Here is a 22,732-nt window from a genome sequence, read left to right on the forward strand (position 1 = left end):
CATCAAGGGTCATTACAGTTGATGCACTACATTGGGGGTCTTTAACTAATCTTTGGCCAGAGACTCCCTACTATTTTTTATTTTATTAAATTAATTCTCATTATCTAGTGAGTCCAATGTAGTGGGGGTGAATATTAAGTGAATCCACCTGCGTGCCTGTTTCCCAATTCTATGCACTGGGAGCAGTGTTCACGAAAGGCACTAATGAGGCAGTGGGGTGGAGGGAGGGGAGGGGGTGTAGGTGGGGTCCTCTGGCCTTTCTTTACCAGGTACAATTTTACGGAAGGTTTTAAAGTTCAATGTTCAGGAAGAGATAACTATCTGGTTCGCGTACAGTCCAGAGGTTGGGTGTGAGTGACTAGGTGTAAGGTTTCGGTGATGAATTTTTATATTTAGAAGTGGTTGGGTGAGGTTGCACCACTTCTACTGGAATGATTTTCAATTTACAAACCAGCTCTTTTATAAATTAAGTAACACCAACAACTACTACACATTCCAAAACATTGTGTGAGCTGGGCAGGTCTCATATTGACGAGGGATTGGCAGTGGAGTCTGCTGCAGGGCCTTCATAGGGAGGGCCATGCACTAGGGTACATATCCCATTGGAGAACTGACAACAATCTAGGGATGACAAAGGAGTGCGGCGGACAAAGGGGCTGTAGACCAGATTTCCCTGCAGATGCATATGTACTTTTGACAATTAACATCGCAATTCCTATTTAATATTCTAAACGATACCTGGAGTGAAAAGATTATCTGGTGTACGTGAAGTGTTACAAAGTGCATGACTCAAACAAGTGACAGGTGAGTCATTAAGGGAAATCAACTGGCAATATTTTACACACATGCCATCTTGATCTACAAAGGGATAGCCAATCTTGTAAACCAGACCTCTGCGACATTTGAAAATGAGCCTGTAAAGACAGGAAGTCTGCCAATAAAAACAAACACTATCCCCTTGAGTTTTACACCCTAATAAAGCAAGGAAAACAAAGCTCAGAGGAAAGGTGCACAAGAATCTAATTGAGGTAGTGGCCAGGAATTCAATTGTACCTTCAGTGTATTTCAGCATAGGCGCACTGGAAAAAGTTTGGTCTGAATCTATAGAATCGGGCTTTTATCTTTCTTAGCATGTGCTAGTCCAATTCAAACAGTAAATTTGTGCTGGCTTAGTTCCTACATGAAGTGAGATACCACAGGGAACACATTTGTTGGTTCAAATGTACGTTTCCATCCAAGTGATTATGGACTAGAATTTATATTGATCTTCAAGAATTGATTAGAAAAAAAGTAAATTAGGTACAGGGAATTATTCATTTTTGTGCTTAACTCAAGAAGAGCTCTAGGATTTGCAGGCAGCATTACACTTGAGGAGGTGTCAAACACCGTTTCAAGTTGCTCATGAACATATCACTATTTTATGCTAAAATAACACGAGGTAAATATGGGTGTTAAGGTTGACAGGAATGTTAATAGTGGCTACAGCACAAAAGCTAAAAAGTTATGAAATTCACATGTTCAAGTACTACCTTAACCATAGCATCAAGCTTCACAATACTCAAACACTCAATTTGCTTTAACGTCTAACTCCAAAAACACTTCTGGAAATAAGACGTGGAGAAGAGAATGATTAAGTATGTTGTGTGTAAGAGTGTTAAAAAATGTACATCTAGGCACATGAAGGGATAATTAGTTAAAATGGTGATAGTGCAACTGCTGGATACGTATATATAAGACAACAACTGGTTGCTTTCTTTTTGTCCTCCTGAAATGCTGTTGTACATTATAACGTACTCCCAATATGGTACCGTATAATACTACTTGCTGTCCTTCAGTATGTATGTTTTACCCATTGTTGTCTTTAGAAATGTCACATCTAATCATTAGCAATATAATTCCTAATGATGCACACTGTGTAATGCGGTACTATAGGTGTGAACCACGTTTGGCAATTTAAGGCTAAGTGATCATTGCGAGGGTAGGCTTTTCAGTTCTTTCTATGGTCGAGTAGTTTTATTTTTTGATTTTACATTTTTAGCATTATACAATTTATTTCCTACATCTTACTTTTCCTAACAAAATATAGAGTGGTTAATCTGTTATAAAATGTGGAATGAGTTTCTTGCGTAAAGTCGGTCTCAGTTTCCGAAACATACCCTAACATGAGATGAGTCGGTTTTGTAAGATGAATTCCAAGGACTGGAGCAACTATTTTGGAAAGCTAAGCTAAGCAAGCGTGTTGAGATGCACTCCACAGTGCTACTTTGTTCACTTGTTTTATAAGCTGTGCAGTGGGCATGTTTCTGTCTAGAATGTAGGACAGCATTTTTTTAAGGGAAGCAGGATGAGCATGTTAGGTGTAACGGATGAGCATGTTAGGTGTAACTGATGGCATGTCAGGCCATGAGCAAATAGGACACTCACTTTATGTCTGAGGTGATGCACTCATCTGCACAATAATTCAGCAAACCGAGTCAAGATACCGAACGTCAGAAAGGCTGCTATACATTCAAAACATGGTGGATATTCAGTGAGTAATTTTTGAAAGATTCGATCCAAGCATAGCCTTCTGTGATTTTCATACTGTTTGGAAAAGTGTAGTGCTTTGAGGACAATTGTATTTATAATTCCTTGTGCATGGTACAATGAAGACAAAAATGTATACCTTTACAATAAAATGCAACTATTAATTTAGAGATCCTACCCTTCTTTGAAAAGCATGCATGATGACATGCACATTCAATATCCAACTTTCGGTACCCCATGCAAAAAGTTAGACCTTTTCGATACTGAAACAGCTTTTCCCCACAATTGTACCGTTACCACATACAACCCCATCTCCCTTAAAAACAAGCATGTTTTATCTTACCTCTATCATTATGTGAAAGGCGTGCTTGTGAAGAAAACACACAGGCAAAAGACATTACTTCTCGTATAAAGACAGAAATGAAAAAAGATTAAGCAAATCTGAAACAGGTGTTAAAATGGCTTAATGTAATGAAGGACAATTATAGTTCCCAAGTGTGCCACAGAAGTAGATATTTAGATAAGGTACTTTAGAAAAAGGATAATTCACAGATTCCTTCGTACTGCAGCCAAGATCACTAAATAAGTGAAGAGGTTGCATGCAAGTCTATATTAACTTAAAACATCAATATTAGTTACAGTTAAGTAACTCCATGCTATTGCAGCATGCATCAATTAGATTCACATTCTACGTGGTTTGAAATGTTGCATTTTCTCTTTATAAAGATGAAAGTGGAAAAAGTAGCTAACAGATGTCTTTGCATCGTTTGCCCTCCTGTTGCCTCCTTTGGCTAGAATGACTTCAGAGCAATATCTCATGATTGTTATACTGTTGGCCATGTCACAACCTTGCAATCACTACGTAGTCAGGCTTTCAATGTAAGGTACGGTTGTAGTTGCCTTTTTTTAAACGGTTTAATAAGTACCCCATGTCAAACGGTGTAGACATAAGTAAACCTAACATGATAAAAGCATAAACAACATCTCATGTCAAAACTAACCAAAGCAGTACTCCCTTAATGATAGATGGGGTTATTTCATGGCCGACGATGGAGACCAAATCAAGGCACGGGTAAACTGGAAAACTTGAGATTTGTATAATACTTTTGAGACTAAGAAAGGACTGCAACAACAGTGTCCAGACATAGCCATGCAGACAAGGAAGCAACACCAAATATTCAAACCGATTGCAGGTAGGGAAAGGGAGCTGGATACCAATGTTGACATGGGCATTTGAAACTAGAATTTGCTAACAGTTATCATAGTAGTCCACTAAGGCCTTGTATTGTACAAGAGACAAACTTGTATCTGCATCACACATATGGCTCAAGGACAAGCAGAGTAAAGCCCACACTTAGATCCCAGCTCCCTGCACCAAGGGTCACTCCCATATCATGAGAGGTGCCCGTATTAGCCACCATCTGACAAAGGCATCTATCAGACTTGACTGGATCCATGATGTGGAGTCTCTCTGATGCAAGACAAGTCCTGTGGATATAAACACTGAAACAGTTGAGAGCGGAGATAGGTCAATGAGAAATGTCCTAAATTAGGACATTTGTTAAACTGGTTTAGCGGCCAACACAAATGGGAAGTTGGCACTTCTTGGTCACAGTTTGTATGGTGTACTACAAAGTCATTACCACTTTGTCATCAGTGGCTGGATGGTCTAGGTGCACTCGTTTTTTTTCATGATGAATTTCAAGTGTTCATCAATTAGTAATTCAGACGTAGGTACACTGTGTACAAATTAAGAAACGGAGAGGCTTAAGCATGGGGTTGTAGAATCTTATATCTGGAAGAAAGCACAACGTTGCTACAACCCTAAGATTCCCACCTAGGAGGAAAGAACAGATTGCTCTCGATGGGTATACCTGGCACATATACAGTTGAACAGCAGATCACAGTGTGCTAAACAGAGTAAGAATCCCATCAGACAATGAATATATGCGCATGATAGCGGTATGTTTCTCAAAACATTTGTATGAATTGCTCTTTTCAAGTTTCAAAACCTAAAGCTCTCCTATACTTTGCCGTGATGTAATTTCGATTAAAATACATCAGTGTGTACAATTATGATGAATTCATTTCGACAGAGTGCAGATCAATCTAGTGAGCACTGTACTCATTTCATGTGTTCAACCTTATTTTTTCACTTTTAATGGTCTTCTTAGTGATTAATTTCATACTTCTGATATTTGTGTGTTCCTATGTATCTTTTCAATTGCTTTATAACTTTACTTTTCAAACAAAAAAGGATTCCGTAAAAGGTTTACAAGGCCTAATTAGGGGAGGTATTGTACAGTTTTTTCTTTTAAAATATTAGCATTCTAGAGGTACTCTAATGGAGAAGTAGCTCAATTTGCCATCAGTTATAAGCCTTGGGCACTTTGACTATGAAAGATGTCATTTCTTTTGTGTACTATGGCCACAGCAGTTTCCAATTGACTAGTAAAATATCTGGGTGTTGGTCTCGAAGACTCTCTATTAAGTCCATGTACCTTTGTGGTACACTCAAGTTTACAAATGGTAGGGGTCCATGATCTGTGCAGATAAATTCTGGAACAAGCTGTCTGGATGGGTTACTTACCCATGCACTTTTATTGCTTTGTGTCTGCAATACTCAAATTGTTTCTTTCTACATGTTTGATTTCTTTGGTTTTAAGTATGCAGTGGCAGAAACTCCGAAAATTCTGTTGAGCATGTCTGCCATGTTGTTACCTTCCCCTGGCATGTGCTAGTACCTTTATGTATTTGTCGCTGGATAATCCAGAGGTATAAATTATCTGTGATCTGTGAAGAAAGACAGAACATTGTACGTCCCTGCTTGTTTGACTAAGCATCGGGTGTGTCTCGAAGACAAAAGCCAGACCCTCCTTCTAGAGTTCAAGTGGTGTACTCCTATGTGGATACTATTGGCCTTGGACTGTTAAGTTCTCCCATATCTGCTTTGAACCCAGTTAGAAAAGCAGCCTTTTTTTGAGTCAATGTTTGCATGTCGGCCTTTTAAGTTAGTTTTTAGGTCGAGGTACTATCCGGTTTGGCAGAACTGGAAGTAGCGAGATCTTATGTTTCTTAGAGGGGCTCTTTATCCCGCCTCTAATTTTGTCTCTCTCCCATTGGCTGCCTTCCTAAATGGAGGCCAGCCATTGGAGGAAAGAGCCGTCCCTCCAAATAGGCTCCGTCCTTTTCGGATTTGGAGGTGTGTTCGGTGTTCTCTTTTCCACTTTTTAGCCACACCCACCGAACACGCCCCCAAATCCGAAAAAAAGACAGAGCTTGCCGGCCGCCATTTCGTTTAGTTCGCAAGGAAGGTGAGCCTCGCTGTCCTCTTGTTATTTACCTTGTAAAGATCAGCTTAGACTATTATAAGAGTTCAAATATTTCTCCTTAAAAGCAGATGTTGCTTGGTAAGGCAGAGAATACTATGCCAACATTACTCCACACGTCGGCAAAAACTCAGAGAGCCGTTATTCAGATTTCTTCCTTAAGTAAACTCAGGAAAAACATGACGAGTTCCTGGGTCCATTCCCGCTGCTCCATGGCCGCCTTGCAAATCGGTGATCATGGCGGCGAGGTACACACTAGCACATCTTAGAGGACAGATGTATAGCAACGTATTACTGTAGTTGAAGTAAAGTATGGCATTACAGTGATGCTCAGAGAAGCTCTGGAGCTTACTGGTTGGACTAGCGCGTCCTGCTTGTGATAGAAAATCTGGCGGCGAGAAGACAAGCTGGAAAGGAAGTAAAATAGAGTCTGCCATAGCGTGAAGATGTGAAAAACTTACTTCTGCTAACTTTTTTTTAGGGTACCTCACCAGGGGCGATCCCGAGGAAAGTTTGATTGCAAATTATTCAGAATGATGTTCTTAGAATGAAACAAAGGTGAAGAAACCTTGAGGTCTGTACGCCTAGGATTGCTGGGTGTTTGAGGCTGCCTCGTACCCCCGCAGGCGGGTGGGGGAAGGTGGGGGCTGGAAGCAGAGGGATAGCCCTGCTGTCTGTGCGCTGGGCGTGCTTGGGTGCTGCCAGCCTCGGGTGTCTGGGACAGCAGGGCTGTTTCTCAAGGATGCCAGCTGTCGCAGGCCCGCCTCCTCGCAGCAGACGTGTGCCCCCGGGGCAGGGCGAGGCTCATGGGCTGTGGCAGGTATGTTACCGGGCACAGAGACGGCAGCTCACCGTCTGCCGTGGGGCCCGCCCCGCCACGAGGCCTCCCAAAAACACACGGAACAGACACATTCAATGAGCAGGGTGGGCTCGGCACACCGGAGGGGGCCCGGGGGCACCGGGGATGGGGGGGCAGGCGACGTGCCCATCCCTTCTCTGACCCTCCAGGCACCGCACAGGACGTCACCAGCCAGATGCTGGCATTGGCTTTACCAGTCCACCCCCCCCCCCCCCAACACGTGGCAGCAAGAAGTGGGGGCAGGTGGTGGACGCATATATCACGACATATCCCGAATGAACGGTGGCTGGGCGACCCGTCCCCCTGAAGAGCGCGCAGAGCTGGGGCAGGCCCAGTCACGTGCTGAAACTCTAAAGAGACCGCTCGGACAGCTCAGTGAGTTAAACGCTCGCTGCTGAGACGTCCTCACAGCCTGGACCCTGTCACAGCCCACTTAGATGTTCTTCCGCCCCAAGCCATGAATGGCACTTGGAAAACCTCCTCAGGCCTCGTAAAAACAATACGAACACACTGCTACTATGAGCCAGACTCGCCCGCCCCCCTCTCTCACAGTTCGGGATGTAGCCCCAGTGAAGAGGGCGCCTCTTTCAGGGTTCAAGGCACGTCACCAGGGCACCCAACAACCCCGGGTAGTGTGCAGACACGAGGATCGACAGTGGATCTCTCGGAGTCCTTTATTTAAAACGTGAAGCATTTTTGCATAAATAGATTGTAACTGAAAGAAAACATTAGAAATTCAACTAAATCGTCAACAATTTCGAGCACGGAAAGCAGGAGGAGCCATTTGTGAATATATTAGACTCCGTATTGGCGATTAAAAATAGAGTTACAAAAGTGAACAGGTGCTGGGACAGAGCTCAAGTGCTTGCCAGGTACAGGAACCGAACATGCATGTCACATGAACAATGGCTGTCGATGATTCATGTACATGTACCTACAATCAAACGTTCACTGGGCTTGCCTACTCACTCTCTATCTCACAGCATCACAATCTCACTACCTCACTAAATAACTCTTTCAATACCACATTACATCACTATCTCTACATACATCACTCTCTCACTACATCACTCTCTAACACTACCTCACAACTTTACTCTCTCTTTATCTCACTACCTCACTCTATCTATTTCTATCTCACTCTCACTACCTAACGACTCACTCCCTCAAAAATTCACTACATCACTCTTACTAACTCACTCTCTATCTCACTACCTCACAACTTCACTCTCTCTCTAACTCACTACCTCACTCTCTCTCTTTCTAGCTCACTAAGTCACTTTCACTACCTCACTCTCTCTACCTCACTACCTCACAAACTCACTCACTGTTTCCATCTCACTACCTCAGAACATCCCTCTCCCTCACTACCTCACTCTTTCACTACCTCACTCTCTCTGTCTCTCACTACCTCACTCTCTATCTACCTCTCTCACTACATAACTCTCTCTACCTCACTACTCCACTCTATCTTTCTCACTACCTCACTATCTCACAACTTCTCTCTCTCAAAACCTCACTACCTCACTCTCTCACTACCTCACTCTCTAGCTCACAACCTCACAACTTCACTCTCTCTCTAATTCACTACCTCAATCACTCTCTATCTCACTACCTCACTCTTTCTATCTCACTAACTCATTTTCACTCACTACCTCTCTCTCTATCTCACTACATCACAATATCACACTCCGCTTATATCTCACTACCTCACAACATCCCTCTCCCTCACTACCTCACTCTTTCACTACCTCACTCTCTCTATCTACCTCACTCTCTCTCTCTATTTCAATACCTCACTCTCTCTCTGCTAATGCAATAAGTATCACATATGCAAAAAATAAGCTAATGACAATAGAAATGACAATGTCATTTATTTATGGATACAAAAAAGATAAAAAAAATAATGCGCAATACCAATAGCTCTACCTATAATATTGCCAAGACCATTGCATTGTAAATGCTTGTTGTTACTGTAATGCTTTGTGATCACTGACTGCTAAGCTTTTATTATAAGGTATCATGTGTGCCCCACGGAAACTGATTTAGCACTGCACTTACTAGCAGACAGTTATCGGATACAGGGGAATGCGGTTCTGGCAGAGGTGTAGTGGTGCAGCATTACATGCACAACCGCATGTTCTGGTTCTAGATTTTGTCCTACCCCCCATCCAAAAAAAAAAAAAAAAAAAAAAACGACACTGAAAAGAAAGTCAAGAACAAAATACTTTTCTCCAGTGAATTCTAGAAACAACTGTGCTCTCTTAACACTTGCAGGTTAAACAGAACCATTGTCATGGGGAGCTACCAAGACTTGATGAGTTTCCGAATAAGTCACTTTGCAATCCAACAAGAATGTGACAAAGTAGGTGGCTAAGCAGACAGTTTACATGCTCGAGCATATCAGAATGTGAGGTTTCAGTAAACATCAATCTCTCTTGTGTAACCCTCTGTGCAGCAGAAACCGCCTCCTTCTTTCCTGTGCCAACTTTTCTAATCACAAGAACAGCTCCATTTTTCAACAAGATTGTTGACAAATGTTTCAAAACCACGCAGAGCATAGCACTGCCAGTTATGTGGAAAAGGGAAAGAACTCGGCTGGTTAATATTAAGTACAAAAGGCACCAGGTTAGGAAATACAAAAAATGTGAAGAGATCAGTCTCCAATTTGGAAAAACAGAATAAATATGGTGAAATGTGCAATGATAGGCCAACATTTCAGAGAAGATGGTTCACGCGAACCTGTGAGCCACACATCTGACAACTTTCTCCATGTTTCAAACCTTAAAGCTCTGCATATTCAAGTTATGCTTATACGGACAACGGAAAATTCTATGACTCATAAAATAAGCCCCAGGCCACAAAGCTGCTTTTCCTTTTGACTAAAAAAACAATTCTCAAGATTCACAGAAGTACAAAGCGACCGAAGTACAAGTAATAACCTATCAACTAGCATACGCAGTGGCTATCCATACAAGATTTTAGAAGCACTGCATCAAATATAAATATGAATTTTCATGGGAAAACAAAATACGGCTTGCATAAATTATGCAGTGAACAGTAACTACACGAAGTGAATTTATCAAAAAATTAATTGAACGATCACGGTCCACAATAAACATTTTATTACTCGGATAAAAATCGCCCAAGAGATCAAAAAAATCTCTTTATGAAGTCTACAAAAAAGGGAATTAAGCAATACTATCTAAATACACTTGGCGTCACTTGTATTGATTACAAACCTGAGTGGACACAAACCCAATCTGTAATTCACAAAAGCTCCGGGTTAGGAACAATCGATGGCAAAGCTAATAAGTCTGGGTTTAATATTCTAAAGCATGCAGCCACATTGAAGCTAGACAATGAAACTTAAGGCTGTTTCTATCAAAGGATCTATAGCTTTTAAAGGAGATTCTGTTTTTAATTCAATGTAAAACTACTGGTCTGGTGACAGCAACAAAAAAAAAAAGTGTTGGCAAAGCCAGCAGGTTCATGTAGAAGTAGAAAATGGGGGACTGGAACTTGTGCAAGTACAAGAGACACATAACTTTAGGGTGTGTGGAGCCACAAGGCAAACGGTTTAATTTCTATAAAATTGCCTAGCTTAACCTAAACATACCCATTACAAAATATTAGAGTCAACTTTTATAAAACATTGTTTCAAACATATTTGTAGCAAGGGTGGCACCTTTTTGAAAATGCAGAAACGGAAGGTTGGCTTATAAATGCTTCACGAAAAATCGGACAGTAACTTGGGAATGAATTTGGGATATGCAATAATGTGTTGTCTACAAATATTAAAAAAAAAAAATGAAAAGTCTTCCTATTTTGAGGTCGAGCATTCAAGACCTCTTGTATATACTTTAGTATATACTTATATGTGTATGTACTGTGTGGGATCTGGAGATCAGGCGTAGGACTGGTCTGCTTCCGCTTAGGGACTTTTTTTCTATTCAACTGCCTCTATTGAACTGTCTTAATGGAAAACAACCAGCAGAGGTCAGTAAAATTCCAGAATTGCTTTCTGCTGAGCTTTTTATTTTTCTGGCAACTGTCTCTATTTAACTTTCTTGATAGAAAACAACCAGCAGAGGTCAGTAAAATACCAGAATGACTTTAGCATTGTCTAGATTCCAGTCCATAGAAAAAGGGGGAGAGGGAGAGGGGGGGAGGGAGAGAGAGAGAGAGAGAGCGAGAGGGGGAGGGGGGGAGAGGGAGGGAGGGAGAAGGGGAGGGGGAGAGGGGAAGAAGAGGGGGAGAGGAGAGGAGGAGGGGGAGGGGAGAGGGAGGGGGAGAAGGAGGGGGAGAAGGAGGGGGAGAAGGAGGGGGGGGGGGACAAAGTGAGCGCCCAATTGTTAGAACACTAGACCTTTGTCTTAGCGTACTGCAAAATACAATGGAGGAGTATCCCCAAGTGCTGCAGAACCATGCTAGATGGAAGAAACTATACTGGCAGAACTGCTATTATTTAGCTCATTACTTTACACGGAGTGGTTAGTAAAAGGCTACTGGATAGAGTGAAGAGGATACAAAGGTTCATCAGTATTGGTGGGGTACACAAGTAAAGAAGCACAGGACTTTATTTTTCATAGCTTCTAAATCACAGCCTCTCCTCTTTACAACCGAGAGTTTCAGCCATTTTTATAATTTCCACAAGCTTTTATCCAGTTTTACGGGTTTTTTCTCATTCCCTAGCAGTATTTGCCCAAGGATCTCGGCTTTGTCCCAATTCACTATTACCCGTCCATATTCAGGAGGAGCTTCATGTTTGAAACCATTATCAGGGCGCTGAGTGTCTGCTTGCTTTCACAGTAATATTTGCCACAGATTGGGCAATCAAGCACCCTGGACACTCGTTTTATCTTTATTCGAAAAGTTCTGAATTAGGTGAAAGCAAGTGCTATACATGTTTAAACTTGGGTATGCTACAGATTTTGAGAGGCTGACTGCAGAGATGTAAACATTTTATGTCAAGATAGGCTGACAACTCTCAATATCCCCTCCCTTCACTTCACTTCAGAATACAACTTAAGGGTTACCCAACACTGAGCTTAACACATGTTAATGGGCAATGTCTGCAACCTGACACCCCTTTCAAAGAACGTTCATGGTCAAATCCAGATCTAAAGATACATGTGAAAGCAGGTAAAAGCATTCTAACAAGTAAAATGATTAGTGGGCATATGTTACTGTATTGAAATTGCATTTATGCATCGCTTACTACCCGGTCGAGGTGTTAATGTGCTTTACGGCACGTAACACTATACTCTGAAGCCCAAAGTTAGTGGTTAATCAAGTGGTTATCAATTATTAAGATTTGCAGTGTTATTCGGTTAAGCTTGTGCTCTAAAGGAACAGAATAATTTCCTCCCTTTTAAAGCACTGATGTATTACGTTAATAGGAGTTAGCTGTAATTATTAAAGTGAGCTCATTTAAGTGGAGGAGGGGTGAGGGCGTTGTAAACTCAAAAACACCATTCATCATTTTGGCACTCCTATCAGAAATGTTCTTTGCTTGTTTCTGGCATACATCTGCAGAAGGATAACTACTTCCCCCACAAAAGTAATTTTTAGGGCAAACAACAAATGCACAGTAGCATAATGCACCATGAACCGGGTGCGGAAGGGGGGCACATTGCTTAGACGAGCAAAAAAAAAAGATAGGTCTGGGAAAGGTTTGTGAGGAAGTTGAATTGCTGCTTCGCATTTCGAAATGCAAAATACAGAGGCGATCTGACTACTAGTTACTGCATTCCACATTGTTTTGCTTTTTACTGATCTCTCTAGCCAACCCAACATTCCACTTTTTCTAGCCACAGAATTCTATGAATGTTTACCCACTTAGCGGTCCAGCGTAGTTGAAACCATCTTCTAGATCCAGAGTAACTGGCTGTTCAGAGAGAGCACGGCTCCATTCACAAGACGTGTTTTCCATTCATCAAACACAGACTATAAGCCTCATATTTAAGCCTAAAGTATTGCCAGAGTTCACCAGCTAAAAGGCAATGTCCCTATTTCACAAATTTGACCAAATTCATCATGTCAATTAATTATGTAGACTAGTCTTAGAGACCCGTCCTTTTTGGGTATTAAGAAATACAGAAAGTACACCCCTGAGCCTTGGTCTTCCACAGGCACAAGCTCTATGGCCCCTTTTTGAAGCATGCTGACCACCTCCTGCTGCAATAAGTGTAAGTGCTCTGAGGACATAGGACGGTGTCTTGGTGGTATGTTGGGTGGAGTGGATATCAGCTCTAGACAGTACCCGTACTGGACAATGTCTCTTACCCACCTGTCTGTGGTGATGGATTTCCAGACCGGCAGGAACTGTTGGAGTCTCCCCCCAACAGGTGTTATATGGTCGGGGGCAGTGACAGGGCGTCACTGTTTGTTATTGGCAGAGGATCTGGAATTGTTGTTTCCTCTTCCTCTGCCTTTGATGTGGTTTCCACCCCTGTTCCGTTTATTGTAGGTGGTCTGTGTACCTCCTTTATTATACTGTGTTTGCTGTGTGTTTTGGCCTCTTGAAGGTCCTCTAGTATTGGAGCGAGGAAAGGAGCCACCCCGAAACTGCTGTGACTGCAGAGCCCCCATAGCCTTTGCAGTCTCGTTGTCCTTTTTAATCTTCTCAAGGGTGGTGTCAACCTCCGGTCCAAATAAGTAGTCCGGGTTAACCGGCTCATTGAGGATAGTAGTTTGTATTTCTGGTTTGAATCCAGAGATTCTCAACCAGGCATGTCGTCTTAGCCGGACGCTAGTGTTAATGGCCCTGGCTGCAGTGTCAGCTGCGTCTAGCGCGCACTTAATGGAAGCATTAGCGATCAGCTTGCCTTCCTGGATTAGTAGCTCTGCTCCCTCCTTGTACTGATCTGGTTGGTGTTGCAACAGTGTCTCAAGGGTATCGTAATGGAACCTGTCATATCTGGCTAAGAGTGCCTGAGTGTTGGCAATGTGCCAGATTTTAGCTGCCTGCACTGCCACTCTTTCCTGAAGTTTCCAGTACTTTTGACTCTTTGTCAGGAGGGGGAGCGTCACCTGTAGTTTGGGAGTTCGCCCTCTTTCGTGCATTAGAAAGAACTAATGAGTCCAATGGCAACAGTCCTTTTATATAAGTAGGGTCCACAGAAGCCGGTCTATATTTTTTTTCAATTCTAGGGTTTAATACCCTTGCCCTTGTGTTTTCTTTAAAAAGGTCACCAGCATGGTTGAGGACCCCTTTGAGCATGGGCAGAGTTTTGACGGTTCTTTCCGAAAGTGGAAAAGGTGTCGAACAAAAAATCTTTTTCAACCGGGTCAGCATGTAGTTGTACATCATGGTAACCTGCCGCTCTTTCAATAAGGGCGTTAAAGGCAGTAGTGTCCTCAGTAGGAGATGTTTTTACATTGTATGCATGAGTGTCAGGGGCATTTTGCGGATCTTTTGGGTCAGCAGGGTCCGCCCATGGTTGGGTTTGATCATCAGGATCAGTGTCCACATGATAAGTGTCATCCTAGTCTTCGTCATCCCTTGCATCCACATCGGAGTATGTGGGTGAAAAAGAGTGAGGTTCTTGTCCATAGGATTGCAGAGGTTCCACAAGAGCTGGCGATGTGGTTGAATCCCTTTTCTTCTTTAGTGGAATCCTATATGACTCCATGGGCGTTTCAGGTATTATTTTCCTTTTATACAAGGACAATCTACCAGTGTCAGAGTCGATGAACTGCATTGACTCTTGTTCTTCAGGCTCTTCTGTAGCCTGTAGTCCCATCGACACTCCTTTATTGGCTCCGATACCCTTTTTTGCTTCGAACATCTTCGGTCGCACCATCGGTGGCAACCCGAATTAGATTGGTGTCGGAGCGGTTGGAACTGCTCCAACCAACTTTGGGGTTGGGGCCTTTTTCGGTCCGACCGTTGTAGCCTTTTCCCTGATGCGTTGGAGTGATTTTGACACCTCTTTGGACACGAAGCTTTGATGGATGCACAGGAGTCCTTAACTTTTAAAAGCTCAAATGTATCCAGGGGTTTAAATTTTTTAATTACTTCTGGTCATTCGAAGAGCTTAGTCAGAGAGCATATTGAACCATTTTTACTAGAACAATAAAAAGGCAATGGAAAATGTGAAGATCGCGATGTCACAGACCCACACATCCGCCAACATTCTTTCAGGTTTTAACCTCTTCAGCGCGGCGCGAATTTTCGTGCTGTGCTGAAGATTCGAAAAACGGGTGTGGTCATGACGGAACGGTTCCGTCATCAGCACAGCCCAACCGACGCCGATGACGGAACGGTTCCATCATAAGCATCGAAGGGGTTAATGACTCATTTTCAACAGTGTTTGTTATTCTCGAACGCCCCTTCTAATTATATGAAAAGCGGATAATTTAAAAGAGGTTGCTTTTAAATTGTTCCGAAAAACAGACATCCACAGAGGCATGAATATAGTACTGTTTGCTTTCCCAGCCTAATGATCAACGTGTTTTGAGTGAGCTTTACAACAAGACTTAGACACGCTGCTGCTGGTCTGCTACTCTTCGTAATCCTCCTTTAATGTAAATTATGGCTAACCAAAGGAATAGAGTAAAAGAGTTGGCAAGACAGAGCAAAGGAGAAGCAATTAGGCCATGGTGTACCCGATTCTAACCTTTAGAGAACGCACGCGTACACACACGAACACCACCGCCCCCGCAAAATAATGCACCTTAATTCTTGGATCTCATTAGTAGGGCCTTGGTTTCGGGTTTTTACTTATCAAGCAAGTCTGAGGTTGTTAATCATTAACATACTGACGGAAACTAAAAAATGCACAAAAACCATGGGAGTAGGTTGCATTCTTGCTTGCTTTTACAAGCATACACCAGCAAAGGTAACTTATGATTGTTGCCACTGCTTGGGATACAGAACATCTGCTTTTAATTGGGCCTGCATCAGTTGTTACTCAGAGAAACATTATAGATATTGTTTTCGGGTACATCTTTTCTTTTTAAATATGCTGTCTCCATTGCATTACTTCTAATAGGGGCCTATGGAGGGGGGTGGGGGGGGGGCGTGGGGGGGGGAGATGTTAAAAGTGCAGTGAGCCTAACAAAGAGAGGGACAGGAAGGGCTGTTAAACGGGATCCAGCGTACGTGCCCTGAAGACAGTAGACCAAAAAAGGGTACGCAGTTCCCAAATTAGAACAAGCATTTGCAATGCAATAGGTCTTGCATTTGCAAAGTTTTAAGCTATTGCCATTGTAAATGGCAATGCCTTTTATTTATCTGTTTTTAAAACCAAGACATAGATGGAAAATGCTACTTACCAGTATGCATCTGTTCTGGTCATGTAGGGCTGCTGACATTCATATCTTAGCATAGATCGCTGCGATCTATGCCAAGATATGAATTCAGCAGCCCACATGCCTCGAACAGAAAATGCTACTTACCAGTATGCATCCGTTCTTGGCATGTAGGGCTGCTGACATTCATATCTTAGCATACAGCGCGGCGTTCTATGCTAAGATATGAATTCAGTAGCCCACATGCCTCGAACAAAAGGTTTGTTATTTACAATGCCAGTAGCTAAATACCATTGCAGGAGAGAGACACGTAGAGCCCTGCCAGTGCGTCTCGATGTTACCCCATTATTGTTGTACTGGAACGAGCACCTGAGTTCACACTTGCAACACTCCTACAATTCCAGTAATGAAACAAGAACACCGTACTATCCCAGTGCTGAAGACCAACTGTGTGCTCTGCCAGTGCCCCTCAATCCTGAGCCTTGCTATTGTACTTGTGAGGCTAATTCACAGCTCTGCCAGTGTGACTGAACGCTGATTTGCGCCACCCCTGTATTCCCACAAAGACCCACACACAGCTGTCCCAGTGGATCTCAATCAATCCTGGACTGCAGCCCCCCATTTGATTCCAGCTCAGAGACTGTTCTTCTAATGCACCTCCTTCCAAAACGTACACCCCTGACGTTCTATTATATTCAGCTCCCCAAGTGCAGCTGCAGCTCTGAACCCACATGTTGCTCTCCCAATGCAACTCACTCGTAACTTACACCACCCCCTCCATTCCACCTAGTTGAAATACAGCTCCCCCAGTCTACCTGCAGCTCTGAGATCACACGCTGCTACAGCTCACCCAGTGTAGTGTACCTGCAGCTCTGACCCCAGACGCTGCTCCTACAATGCACCTCCTTCCTAACTTACATCACATCTGCCATTCCATCACATATAGCGTCACAGTATACCTGCAGCTTCGACCCCACACACTGCTCTTTTGAGACAGCTCACTCCTAACTTATCGTGGCAGCACAAGAAAACTTAAATGGCCAAGACACATAAGGCCACAGCTGGGTGAGCTGCGAGGAGCAGGCACAGACGAGTGTCCGATGCTCCGAGGCAGGTGCAGCATAACCCACCTTCTCCGTCCCCTGGCTCTGCTGCTCTGGTGGAGCCCCATGACTGATTGGGAGGGGGGAGCTCAGAAATCGAGAACAAAGTAAGTGAAACCAGCTACGGCATCGCTGCTGGTTGATGTTTGACTCGATCCTGTTTGGGAGGCGGGAGGGGTATTACTAGCATGCACGTATTACGGGCGCTGCAATGGGGCACATATAAAATCCAGAGAGGGTAGTGCTGCTGCTGTCAGGGGTGCAGCAGGTGCAGTGGCACCAAGGCATATGTGAGCAATGGGGCCCTCTGCTTCCCAATGGTGGCTCTGTATTACGACCAAGCTGTGGTCCGTTTCCCATGCTTGCTTCGGTGTTCATGGGGCCCTAACTCTGCTATTGGCTTCCATGCCGCCTGGCTTGGAGTCTCTCACAGCCTGAAGCACAGCAGCACTGAAATAGTGGTGCTGGTGCTGTTGTGCTGCTTGTCTAGAGTTTTAACAAGTTCTAAGAGCAGATATTTAAGAGTATTAAAATGTCGATTTATTATCGGGAAAGATGAAAGGAGGCATATTTTAATGTAAAAATAGAACACAAGACTAGATACATGCTATTTAAATATAATCAGACTTCAAGAAACCTTGAACGCTCGGATTTTTCTTTATTTATTTCATAGATAAAATGGACATTCCCATTGAGTCATGTGATTCGATCTGCGATCCGCATTCTATGCTTTTTATACATTTATGGAGCGCTGGAGGATGTTATATAGAATCGTTTCATTTACTAAAACAGAATTAACTTGCACACAATTTCGCAATTTAAATATATTTCATTACAAAAGGAGCTTTATATTATAAGCGAAGCCCTCTTTGAAAAGTGTATCTTTACCCAGTGACGTGAATTCCTGTGTATAACTTAGCATTGTTCACCGAGGTGTTGCCTGCTTCTAAGTCTACTGTTTCTTACCTCCCAACCCCACAGCAGAAAGAAAGGACATCTGGGGCTGGAAACAAGGGCTGATTTCATGTCCTCCGGCAGTGAATTAGCCAGTGTGAATTTCTGTAGAAACAGAGTCTAGAATACACACAGATTAAAACTAGCAGAGGCCTCTGACGCTAATTCACGAGGGATGATCTATTTTAAGTGCCCCGATTGGCCCAAGCCGCCGTCAGTCAGGAGAAGGGTCTCGTGCAGCCAAGCTTCTCTTCCGGTCGGAGGGAGAAGCTGCTGATTGAGAGCTAGAGGCGGGTGTAGGGCGGCGATGCGAGAGGGCTGGGGACGAGCAGGCTATCCAGGGACCAGAAGCGCCGCTCTGTGGGGCTTGCACATCGGACCTTACCGTTGCTGGTTGTGGAAGGAGAGTACGGGAAGAGGTGCCAGAGCGAGGACAAGCGGTACAAAAGGGGGGTGGGGTTGGACGGAGCATCTGAATCAAACACTCGCACCTAGTCAAAAGATCTGGGTTTAATCCATCACCGTTCTTTATCCCACTCTGCCACCCCTGTTCAGACATGGCTATATGCAAATCAGTCTGACCCTGTGCCTCATGGGAACAGTCCAGCCCAAACTGCCAAGCCATGTCTTTCCCTGAACCGGAAACAAGCTTCAGAGGACCGGTTTCTGGCATTCCAGCAGTCTTCAGCCCGGCTTGCTTGAATCCAGTGGCAAAGTAAGCAAGGGACTCCCGTCTGAGCATACCCTGCCACACTTATGGCGGCCAAAAGCGGTACGAAAGGGCGAGTGAGGACAAGGGCACGGTAGGCGTTAATGGGGACAACTGCAGGCGCGGAGCCACCAGGAGATTCCACGCATAAATAGAGGGGGGAGGGGAGCGAGCGAGGGTGATCTATACCGCTGAGGAGGGGTGCTTAGAGGGAAGAGCAGATAATTGTTACAACGTCTGTGGGCTGGATGTGAAGGGGACAGGACGGCTGAATACAACAAGACAGAGCGTGCTGCGCTTGGAGCGCGCGTGCACATTACAAAAACGAAAGTGAAGCTCGCGATGACTGAAGGGAGCTGTGCACATGCGCGTGTTCACTGGCGCGTCCACAGACCCCAATCGCCAGCCATGCGCGTGCCCCGGTCTGTACCACTTGGCAGGCAAGAAGGTAACAATAGATCTTGCTGGCAACAGCACTTTCGCACTGTGTCGCCAGGTGCGAGACCTAAAAAACAAGACAGACGAACCAAGGTGAGTGGAAGGCAAAAAGGAGGGGGGCGTGTTGGAACTAGAGTCCTCACACACCCAGCAAGCTAGGCGTCATGCTTCATCATATGGGCTTGCTCCACGTCTGGTCGGCGGTGCAATACCAGACAGGCACCCATGAAGGGGCTCTTTAGCGGAGATCTTTTGTTCCTGCCGTATGATGCCGTGGGTGTGAGGTCGCCAAGGGGAAAGTGGGATTTTATGTGTGCGTGTAGATGTGAGTAAGTGGTTTAAAAAAAGGTTGGGCAGTCCACAGAGCAACTTTAATAAAGTGGTAACCCACCTTACTAAAAACAAACAGAGAGGAGGCTCTCTGGCTTGAGGGTCCCCCAGCGCTCCACCCTGGAGGCAATTGAATCCAGCCTTCTGAACGAGGACTGTCCCAATCATCATGAGCTGTGCCACCTTGATCCTCACTGAGAATTTCTTTGAATACAACTCTTCTTTACCATCAGCCCCAGGGTACTTCCATGGGGAGTACCTTCGCCCGAGTGTAGTCTGCCTGTACATGGCCACCTTTGAGAAAGAGGTGATCATGCACCCCAACAATCCATACAGGGAGAACCTCACACTATGGAGGCACTACATAGATGACATCCTCATACTATGGAAAGGGGATACCTTGACCTGTCACACCTTCTGCAATTGGATTAATGCACAGAACGCAATCCTCAAATTCACCAGCACTATCTCAAGCAGTGATATCCCTTTTCTTGCTTTGCGCATCTGGCTCACAGACTCAGGTCTCCGCACCAGCCTGTACAAAAAAGCAACTGACAGGAATAGCCTCATCCTCTATGAGAGCCATCATCCTAAATCACTCAGTGACAACCTGCCCTTTGGGCAGTTTCTCCATATTAGGAGAAATTGTTCCTCTTTGACGGAATACAGATCGGAGGCCCAGCACCTACAACACAACCTATGGGACAGGGGCTATCCAGCAACACAGATCAAGCGCTCCTATAAAAGGGCCATGAACAATCCCAGAGAGACACTGCTGCAGAGGAGGGTAAAGGAGGCCACTGACATGCTCACTTGCGTTACATCGTTCACATGCAACCTGACCCTAATTAAGAAAACAATAAACAGACACTGGGGTATAGTAAACTCAGGATACCTAGACATCCCCAAACCCATGTTGTAGGTGTGGCAGGGTATACTCAGACATGAGTCCCTTTCTCACTGCACCATCAGGATTCAAGCAAGCCGGGCCGAAGAAGGCTGAAATGCCAGAAACCGGCCCCCGGTAGCTTGTCTCCTTTCTGGTGAAGAATTGGCTTGGTAGTTTAGTCTGCCCTGTTCCCATGATGCACTGGGCCAGGGACAGACTGATTTGCATATAGCCAGGTTCTGAACTGGGATGGTGCAGTGAGATAAATAACGGTGATGGATCAAGCCCTGATCTTTGGACTCGGTAAGAGTGGTCTGATTAATTCAGACACTCTGTTCATCACCACCCCCTTTTCTGAATCGTTTTTGGCCACTTTAGGTGTGGCAGGGTATACTCAGACATGAGTCCCTTTCTCACTGCACCATCAGGATTCAAGCAAGCCGGGCCGAAAAAGGCTGAAATGCCAGAAACCGGTCCCCGGTAGCTTGTCTCCTTTCTGGTGAAGAATTGGCTTGGTAGTTTAGTCTCCCCTGTTCCCATGATGCACTGGGCCAGGGACAGACCGATTTGCATATAGCCAGGTTCTGAACTGGGATGGTGCAGTGAGATAAATAACGGTGATGGATCAAGCCCTGATCTTTGGACTGGGTAAGAGTGGTCTGCTTAATTCAGACACTCTGTTCATCACCACCCCCTTTTCTGATGCGTTTAAACGCACACCCACCCTCAAAGACACACTAGTACATACCAGACCCAGGACAAAGTTACCTGATGTTCAAAGAACTCTCTGGGACTTACTCCCTGTGGTCGGCCACTACCCGTGCGGGGGCTGTGCGGTCTGTAACCAGATTAGCACATGTAAAGAAGTACGATTCGCTGACACATTTACCTGGCACCTCAAGAGGCATACTAATTGCAAGACAGAACAATGCATCTACCTTCTGACTTGTCCTTGCGACAAAAAATATATTGGTATGACTATGAGACAGGTGAGACTGCGGATTACTGAGCACAAAAGCAATGTGAGATGCATGAAAACCACCACTAGACTGTACATGCATTGTAAGGAGCTCAAACACAAAGCGGACAAACTCAAGTGGTTGGTACTTGAAGCACACGTGAACATCAAGAAACATACCCTATTTAGGATTGAGCAGAGGTGGGTGCACCGCCTTGCCACTGATAGTACTGGCCTTAATGATAACATACCCTGAGCAGCTTTGGCCACTAATTAGTGTTTGGTGCGACCCTTCACTCAGTTCAGCCCCCTTTTCAAATCCTTTTTCATTGACTACCCAGGATGTCCCTGGCTTGTGCGCGTGACTGACCTTTCATACGGCATTGGTCCAGTTAAATCACTCTTATGACATGGGATTCCACGTCCCCGTTAACTACCTTCCCCCTAACGTAGGATTTAACCTAACTACCCCCATTTCGCATGGGGTTTATTTACTTAATTACTTTTTCCCTGATTTGGCTGTCATGGTCATACCCTGCAAACACAGCTGGGCACCAGGCACAGACCACCAGCATTTTTCTTCCCCTGCCCCTTACCCGTATACGTAATGGGTGCTCTGTTGAGATGCACATTATCTCCAAACCTGTTTAACCGGGCATAATCTACACCGAGTGCCACTTCGCGGCGTATAATTTTCACATCAGGGCATACACTCTGTAGCCCCGGACCTAAGTATACATTCTACGCCTCCGCTTTTCACCACATGACCGACGCAGCAGAGACGTACGTCGTCTCGCGGGAGTTGGTGCGGATTCCATTTTGACTTTGAATCAGTGTTTGCTCGGCCCTTCTATTGCACCGGCTCCCTGGGCACAGCACGTGGGTAGGTCTACTGCGCTCGTTCTACTTAGGACAGGTGAGTGTTTGCACGAGGCGGGATTAAGGCGGTAGCTGCCCTGACTGTTTGCAAGTCTGACTACCACTGCCGTGGAGTCGTTACCACCCACGGTACAGGGGAGAGGGTGGGCTTGTCTTGCACTGAGAACCCTTGGTATACCCGACCACTGTTTGCGGGGGAATTATGACTTGCACTGGCTCCGCAATTGTGTGCAGTGGAGCCAGACTTGGCGCGCGTCCTCTCATGTGGAGGGGCATTGACCTGAGTCGGCCCACGGTGCACTATCTTCTGGGTCAGAGTATAGCGAGCCTACCCCGGCCTGCTGTACCAGGCTACGCCCCGCGGTATCTATAGGCGACTGCTGATCCATCCACTGCCTACACCTTGGGCATGGGACCCACATACTTTCTTCCTTTTTTCCTTTCACCTGATCCGGTTGGATACTGCGATGTGCCCCTAGTGTCTATCCTTTCCCACTTTT

At 44.7% G+C, this 22,732-nt stretch overlaps 1 protein-coding gene across 2 annotated transcripts in view; it reads right to left on the bottom strand.

Annotated features, from left to right (window-relative positions):
• The window catches only part of ACVR2A (activin A receptor type 2A), a 294,834-nt gene that overhangs the window by 156,876 nt on the left and 115,226 nt on the right, over positions 1 to 22,732 (bottom strand). The window contains exon 5 of one of the 2 annotated variants that reach the window (XM_086957265.1): positions 2,870 to 2,893. The exons of the other annotated variant lie outside the window; for it this stretch is intronic. Coding sequence (XP_086813391.1) covers positions 2,870 to 2,893 — 24 coding nt within the window. The remainder of the gene's footprint in view (positions 1 to 2,869; positions 2,894 to 22,732) is intronic. 2 annotated transcript variants of the gene reach the window in all.

Source organism: Lissotriton vulgaris, chromosome 2_1 (genome assembly GCF_964263255.1).
Source record: "Lissotriton vulgaris chromosome 2_1, aLisVul1.2, whole genome shotgun sequence".
Lineage (NCBI taxonomy): Eukaryota > Metazoa > Chordata > Amphibia > Caudata > Salamandridae > Lissotriton > Lissotriton vulgaris.